Source organism: Cryptomeria japonica, chromosome 7, assembly GCF_030272615.1.
Source record: "Cryptomeria japonica chromosome 7, Sugi_1.0, whole genome shotgun sequence".
In the NCBI taxonomy this organism is placed as follows: domain Eukaryota; kingdom Viridiplantae; phylum Streptophyta; class Pinopsida; order Cupressales; family Cupressaceae; genus Cryptomeria; species Cryptomeria japonica.
Genome location: NC_081411.1, coordinates 736,816,980 through 736,825,792, shown reverse-complemented (window position 1 = coordinate 736,825,792; position 8,813 = coordinate 736,816,980). Strand labels below are relative to the sequence as shown.

At 35.5% G+C, this 8,813-nt stretch overlaps 1 protein-coding gene across 1 annotated transcript; it reads left to right on the top strand.

The window, feature by feature from the left end:
- The first annotated feature begins 2,239 nt into the window (after positions 1-2,239).
- On the top strand, positions 2,240-5,941 carry LOC131044376 (receptor-like protein 11). Its single transcript, XM_057977695.2, has 2 exons — positions 2,240-3,624; positions 4,432-5,941. The coding sequence occupies exons 1-2, from the start codon at positions 2,547-2,549 to the stop codon at positions 5,937-5,939; spliced, it is 2,586 nt and encodes an 861-aa protein (XP_057833678.1). The 5' UTR covers positions 2,240-2,546; the 3' UTR covers positions 5,940-5,941.
- Positions 5,942-8,813: the final 2,872 nt, after the last annotated feature.

Sequence of the window (8,813 nt, the reverse complement as noted above, 5' to 3'; positions counted from 1 at the left end):
GATTAGCATTTGGACAAATATCTTCTTATACATACCCTTGCATAAATCCTTGAATCTCCCTACACAATTAATTCATCTAAGATTTCAATTTTTTAAAGTGAAATGTCAATCTACTCCAAGATTGTGTATTACCACTATTCTTGAAGAAGACTATAAATTCTAAATATATTGAAATTTATTGGATTTTAAGATCTAATAAATCAAAACAATTGACAATTTTTCAAGAAGGTGCCTACACCATTTGACATCCTTGGTCAACCATTAAGGGCATTATTCATTTCCATTTTAATAGAGAATTCTACTAGAAAGAATCATCTTGAGAGGAATTTCAGTGTATAGGATTCTCCTATTTAATTTCAATTTAATTTTTCATTTTCCTTTTCCAAGATAGGAGCCAATAAAATTTATAATTTGAGCAAACTAAATGAAAGATGAATTTCATTCTCTAGTCAAGAGCAAACCAAATGAAAGATGAATTTCATTCTCTAGGCACAAATTATTAGATGAGGATCTTGATTGATGGAATAGAATTATTGTTAATTTTCCCTAGCCTCACTTGCTCCTCTTAACATTGATTTCCTTTCTTGAAAGGTCAAAGATTCACTAGTCTATTTTAAGAACTATTTTCATGGATATTATTAAAAAAATATTTTGTTGAGATATTGATTGATTATTAAAAAAAATGGCATTCTTTTCTTTCCTTTTTGCGACTCATGATATTCATGTATTCTTTTGTATAAGTGTACTTCTTCCTTTGGAGCTATTCAAATTAGAAAGATTCTTCTTGCCTTTTTGTGCAAATTTTCTTGGAATTTTTTCTAATCATTTCTAGTTTATTTCTGAATTAAATTTTTCATCAAATTCATGGTGATTATGCTAATGATTTACCAAACCCTCAAAATTGGTTCATAATTTGTTTCTCCAATTCACTCACATGTGGTTTCTCACTATTTCTTATGGAATATTTAAATTATTTGTATAGTTAAAGGGATAATTTAAGAACTCATTACATATTAACATGTTATAGTCACTATAGTTGATCACTACTATTATTTATAAGTTTATAGAGCCATTTTTCATCAACTTAGAGACAATCTATAATTGGTTATAGAGCTTACTAGGAATATTTTCATAATAAATATGCCCTCAATCATAAACCCAATTAAATCAAAGTTGCACACATTATGTTTCTATCATCCTTAAATTTATGCTTCATTAAACTAGGTTATCAAATAGTTCAATATAGTGCATAATTAAGGATGATTAGGCTCTGTAAATCTAATTAAAACAAACTCGCATGCCTTAGGGATTTATTATCTTTAATTTGACATGTGATGTGACCAATAAAATTATTTGTTTAACCAAGTGTTCAATTGCAACAAACCCTTTATATGAGTAAGGGAATTTGTTATGTTTTATGAATTAGTATGTTAAAAATGTATAATATCTTAATTGTTATCATTTAAGGAACTAGAGTTACATAAACTAAAACGTGATTTAAAATTAAGGACATTCAACTAGGTGAAATCCAAATACCGTGACACATCATGATAAAGGAAATGAATAGCACTAGCCTTTGGTCTAGCTTTTAAACTTGAAGCACATAAAAATGACATAAATTTTTAATGCATTTTATGTTTTTATTTAAATTTTAAATAAAAAATATTAAATTATATTTCAAAAAAATTACATTTTTCTTTCTAAAGATATATTATGTTCTCTAGAGCATCATATTTATTTATTTATTTTAAAAATTATATATATATATTTTAGATAAAAAGTAATAGACCATCAATAATAAATATATTATTTAAAGTTCAACGCCTTGTCTATGCTTCCACAGTTTGCATACGTTTGCCATAGCATTTCCAACCGTGCCAGCTCACCACAGAGCTCCCATTTCGGTAGAAGCTGGAAGAATGGTAGGAGTAGGAAATAAAAATTGCCCAGAGGCTGTCAGCAAACACGTACTGAATTCACTATACTTACTGCACAGGAGAAATTTTAGAATTTGAATGCTAACAGAAACGGGACAAACGGCAACGGATGGTGGCAAAGGGAATGGGCCCACACCTGCCACACTAAGCGGTCAACGCTTAGTGTGTGCTGTTTAAGGGTGGCCCTCCACTACTCCTATTTTACTAGAATTAGAATATGTCGTGATTTACTCGCCTTCTCTACTTTAATTGACCGTCCAGTCTAAGCTTTTTCTACGACTTTGTTCACACCTCCCGCTTAGACTATTTCTGGCTTGAGTTATGATAATTCAGGTGATCACAGTCATAGCCGTGCCAATTAAATCAATTGTATTCTTCTCGGCAGTGGAAAAAGTGGTCGTCGGCACGTTGCCAACTTGCCACAAAGTTCCTCTTGTTCATCATTTTCATCTTTCGATAGGATCTGGGACCTCCCAATAGTTTGTTGAAACTTTATGAGGGCTCTGTTGGTGGACAAAATTATCAGGTTATTTCTTGAAGGAGATGTTGATTATTACAGGCGTTGCAAAGGGCGAAATTTAACAAAACGAAATAAAATTCTCAGAGAATATGTTCTGGAGCTTGGTGAGACTTGTGCTGTTGCTGCCGATTTGTTGGGTATCTTGCTGTTCAGAAAATGAGAAAAAATCCCTCTTGTATTTCAAGCGATCTCTTCACGACCCGTCTGGTCGACTGAAGACTTGGAATAATTCCACCGATTGTTGCCACTGGAAAGGAATCCAATGTGATATTATAACAAATCACGTCATTCAGTTGGATCTCCACAATCCTTTCGTCAACAATCCGGCAATGGCTTTGCAGAATTCGACCAATGCTGTTCTTTCCACGAGATATCTTGGTTCACTTTCTGTTGATGGTAATAAAAAGGATGTTCTTTCTCCACTCTTTGATCTAAAGATGTTACAAGTCCTTGATTTGAGCTACAACGCCTTCATTGGTGTTGCTGTCCCTCAGCAACTCACCACGCTGAAATATTTGCGCTATTTGAGCTTGTCAAATGCTGGATTTGTGGGAATGATACCCAGGGAGTTGGGCAACATGTCCGCCTTGCGCTACTTGGATCTTTCCACTAATTACTACATTTCCTCTTCCTCAATCACAATTAAGGACATGCAGATGTGGATAGGAAACATGAGAGATTTAGAGGAGCTTCTGCTGGACGGGGTGAATATGACGAAAGTGGCTAGCGATGAATTGGGCAAAGCTATCTCCACCATGCACAGCCTCAGGCGTCTTCAAATGTACAACTGTATGCTCTCTGGCCCAATTCCCCCTTCCCTTGCAAATCTTACCCGTCTAACCCACCTCCAACTTGGTGGCAATTCCTTCTTCTACTCCATACCTGCTTGCTTACACAACCTTTCCAACCTGGTTTCTCTCAAGATTAGTAGCTGTGACCTCAATGGCTCGATCCCTTCTCATCTGTTGAGCCTACCAAACCTGCAAGAAGTTGACTTGTCTGCAAATCCGGATTTGGGAGGGGAGCTATCAAGCATTCTGCCGCGACACTCTGCCTCGCTAAACAGCCTTGTTCTTACAACAACGAGTGTAGCAGGAGCAATTCCAGATTCAATTGCAAACATATCCTCGTTAATTCTCTTGGATCTCTCGGAATGCTTTGTCCAAGGTATGCTTCCTCCCACTATTGTAAATCTTACAGCATTGGTAATGCTGGATATCTCAAGTGACATGTTAAAAGGAAGTATACCGTCAGTTGGGGCTAAGCCTCCATTAGTTACATTTTCTTTAGCCCATCTGGATCTTTCCTATAATCAGTTGCAGGGCAATATACCCTCCATGTGGTTCGATGCACTTGGGAACCTCCGCTATGTTGACTTGAGTCAAAACCTATTGACCGGTGCCATTCCATCCCTTAACATGAATCTTACCTCCCTCACATCGCTTGATCTGAGCTACAATGAACTGAACGGCACAATTCCTTCATTGGCCAGCATGAAGTCCCTTGTTCTGCTTGATCTGAGTAATAACCTCTTGAGTGGCAAAATCCCGGCTTCCGTTGGTCAACTAGTTTCCATTGAGACGCTTGATATAAGCAACAACGTGTTAACAGATGCCATAATTGACAACATTTCAAGTCTATCTCATCTGAAGGTTCTTTCCCTATCCTCCAATCGGTTGGGCGGGAACCTTACAGAGTTCCATCTTTATAATCTTTCCAGTCTGGTATATCTAGACATTTCGAACAATGTGTTAACTGTGAAAGTCGGTCAGACTTGGATTCCCCATAACTCGTTTAGCACATTGAAACTAAGATCATGTAACATTGATGGTGAGTTGCCGGCCTTCTTAATAACTCAAACTAGCATTTCCCATTTGGATTTGTCTGATAATAGGTTATGGGGCAATATTTCTGCGTGGCTATGGGATTCTCCAGCTCTTGTACAGCTCAACCTTTCTTATAACAATTTTACAGGCACTTTACCTTCTAAGCTAATGGGGCCCAAAACATTGATGATTCTGGACTTGCGTCACAATAACTTTCAAGGCCCGCTTCCACTTCCTCCTCCTTCAGTGGTTGCGTTAGACCTGTCCGAAAATCATTTTTCTGGATCCATTGCAGCTGAAATTGTGAAGTATAAATTTAGCTATCTGTCCCTGTCTCACAACAATCTCAGTGGTAGCATTCCACCTACTATATGTGAACCGTTGCCAATGCAGATTCTGGATTTGTCAAATAATGGACTCACGGGTGAGATTTTTCCAGGGTTTGTAAGCTGCAGTTATCTTGTGGTGTTGAATTTGGAGAAGAATTGCTTAGAAGGTGAGTTGCCGGTGGGGTTGGGAAAGATGAGTTCGCTTCAAACACTGAAAGTCGGGGAAAATCGTCTGAATGGAAGTCTGCCAAGACTTGCAAATGGGAAGCAGTTGCAGATATTAGATGTGGGACATAACAGTCTGACGGGGAACATTGCTTCAAATTGGATTCTACAGCTTCTTAATCTTAAGATTTTGATCTTAAGATCAAACAGATTTAAAGGAAGGGTCCCTGCTGCTATAAGCAAGATACAGTATCTTCAAATATTAGACCTTTCAAAGAACAGATTTACAGGAGTAATTCCGGACACAATTTCAGAGATGAGGAGCATGGCAAATGGTTCAGAGAATACAAAAGTCTTGGAGTTTGCATGGTTAAAAGATAAAACTTATGTAGAGAAAATAATCATCAGAAGCAAGGGATTGGAGCTGGAGTACGTGAGAGCATTGAGTTTGGTAAAATGCCTTGATGTATCAGACAATAAATTATCTGGTCATATCCCTCAAGGCATGGGATCTCTGATTGGTTTGATCATTCTTAATATTTCAAGACATCATATTGATGGTGGTATACCCAAGTCCTTGGGAAACATGGCACAACTAGAGTCCCTTGACCTCTCGCAAAACCAACTGTCTGGAGTAATTCCTAGTGAATTGCAACTTCTCACATTCCTAAGTTACTTGAATCTGTCATACAATAATCTTACAGGAATGATACCACAAGGAGGGCAGTTCTTAACATTTGAAGCCTCATCCTTCTCACATAATTCAGGTCTATACGGTTTACAGGTGAAAGAGTCATGGTCGCCTTCGTCAAAGGATGAAATCTGGCCTGAGAAGAAAGAAGTGAATAAAATAAGGGCAAGAGAGAGAATTGACAGTTTCAATGTGTTGACAGGGATGAGCTTTGGAGTGGGCGCGGGTATAATTATAGCTCCATTGTTATTTCTGAAGAAACGCAGGGAAAAGTTCTTCCAGTTGTTAGACAGTATATTGATTTGGTTTGTTGATTTGATTCACTGTGACAAGTTGCAGGTGGCGAAAATTTCGGACAATGAAGATCAAGAGAGTTCCGAAGAAAGCAAGAAATTGATACGCTTTTGCGTCCATTGTACTGAAATCGACAGAGATACTAAAAGTATAGTTCACACTATTTGTATATGTTGACACTATTTGTATTTGTCTATGGAAAGAGCTAAAAAAAAGTAAACGTTAATAAAAATTATGGGTATTGATCAAAATTACGAATTCTTCGAAAACATAATCTTATTCGTGAATTTGTTTACAAATAATGTTTAGCTTGAGATTCTATAAAATATTATGAATTAATAATTTATAGAAAAATATAAAAAGATGATCAAAAATAATATGATTGAGAGAAATTTAGAAATAAAGTATGTATGTGTAATCTATATGTAATATCTACTATATAGATTAAGCAAGATAAATACAATGTAAGATATAATATATGATTTATACGAATAATCTTTTTTTAGGTGTAGTTTAGGTGGATGGAAATGATGGGTTTTGATAATAAGGCTATGTTAGTTATGAATGTAAAAATTAATCTATCATCCAAAAGAAAGTTGCATCAAATGTACAATTTTCTTAATGATGTCTAGAAGAAGACGTATGTCAAAGTAGATGGTGTTATTTTTACTGATATGCTCGATTATCCACGGGTAATAACTCATATTGCCCTTCCAACCATAGCCGATATATTCCTCTCCCTCAAGCACTTTGATTTATATCGATCTATAGATTTTGTTATATTCTACTCTCCTATGAATGAGATCACACATCTCATTATGTATATGTGAGAGGTGTCTTTGCACCAAGGGTCGCCACTCTTCCAAGTGACACCAATTATTATATTATTAATATAATATAATAATAATAATAATATAATAATTATTGTATTATCATATAATATAATAATTATATATTATAATTATAATATAATTGTATTATCTCATAATAATAATATAAATATAATCACAATCTTTGTGATATCAATGTCGGCCTGTGGATTCTGATCACAACTACGATAAAATCAACAGATGGTTTCATGAGTGAATTAAAACTTATCATAGGACAGATAATGTTAATGGTTGGAAATCTATGAAATGTAGAAGTGTTAACGTTTCTAGCAAGAACCTTTTCAAACTAAATAATCAACATTATCTTGGTAGTTTCCTTGACTTTAACCTATCATTAATTTGATTTGATAAAATAGAAAATATTTGTAGAAGAAATTCAAACTAGAACCCACAACTTTAATAGATGATATTGGTATGTTTATACAACTCATAGATATTTTCATATATTTCAATCTATCAAATCTAAAGTTTTTGAGATATTATATAAATTCTTGATTAAATGCTCATTTTTAAATCTAATGGAATTAGGATGCTAAAAAAAAAAAAAACCATTAAGTAATAAAAGAATTAATGAAATTTTCATACCATGCATGTGTTCTTTACATGTATATGTATATGAGTGTATATGGAAAACGATATTTTATAGATATATATATACTACTGTGCAAATCACATGTATTCTAAATATGTTAAATCCCGTAAGAAAACAGGACACTCAAAAGACCCACATACGACTACGTCACTGTGTCGTCACCGTGTCCTATCTCAAGTAAACGATTGAACCCTTATACCAGATTTTAATATGCAGACAAAATGAGACTAAGAATCCCCTGACCCAAAAGACCCGGCTCCGGACGGGATTTGGACGGCTAAGAATTATTTCCCGACCAATTTTCACTAAAGATTCTCCTCCACCATTACGCATTGTTTGATTTATGTCGCTTATCTTCTCGACTGAAAATACGGTGAATGCGCATCTAGATTTTACGTCAATTTCACCCGTTTATGAACCTTGGTGGAATACTTTAGCTGGCCTTGCACTCTAAACTTTTTCTAGCACCTCGTTCACACCGCCCGCTTAGAACAATCTTCCTACTGTTTAAGTTACAATAATTCAAGTGACCATAGTGATAGCAGTGCCGAGTAAATTGTGTTTTTTTCTCGTCAGTGGAAGTCGTTTTCGTTGGCACGTTGCTAACTTGTTACACAATCCCTTTCAATGCGTGAGCCTTGCGTTAAAATGATTATCCTCGTTTTTAACCATTTAGGGGAGAGGAGCCAATATGTGTGCGAGGTTTAGAATACAATATAGTTTGAGTTTAAAGCTTATAGTTGAGCGCCTAACCTGTCAAAACGTGTCATAACCATCTCCAAAATATATACATATTCAAATCAATAATCTTCTCACATAAACACAACATATTTTATAATAAAGTTTTTCTATTGTATATTTAAATATAAAACATAGACAGAGTAATGTAATCGGTCAAACAAGTTGGACTGCCACTAACATGACCTCAATTGCCCATGTGCATAATTCAAAGTGCCAAAAATTGGGCCAAATTATCAAAAATTAAGTGTTTTTATAAAATCATAACTATGGAAAATATGTCACATTTATAGACTCTGACACCGACTAAAAGAACAAAAATAACTAGTTCATATTGCCACCCACATACATGTGGACCCACAAGTGGCCATTCCACATGTGCGCTATGAAACTTGACAACATTAACACAGTTGCCAACCCTTCATCCCATCTGTCCAACTGGAACCATCACGTACTGGTCAATTCTCGCACGCATACTAGTCATGTCACAACCACTCCCACCTGCATCCATGACAAGAAACGTTAAGGCCACCATATTCCATACAAAAACAATCAAGTCGGGCCTCAATGGATTGCATCTGCAAATTTAATGGAGATTCGAATTTCAAATTCAAAGTACAAACATTAAAGATGACACCACAACATGTTTGTATAAAAAAGATAAGTTCTCATCTCATTGTAGTCACGGAGAAAGACACAACAACCCTTGCAACAAGAGAAAGACACATCAAGCATCAAAGAGGAGCAAACAGACACACAAAGCAGAGGACCTTGTCCAAAAAGACACATCACATCAAAGAGGACTAACAATACATAGGAGTAAGCAAACTC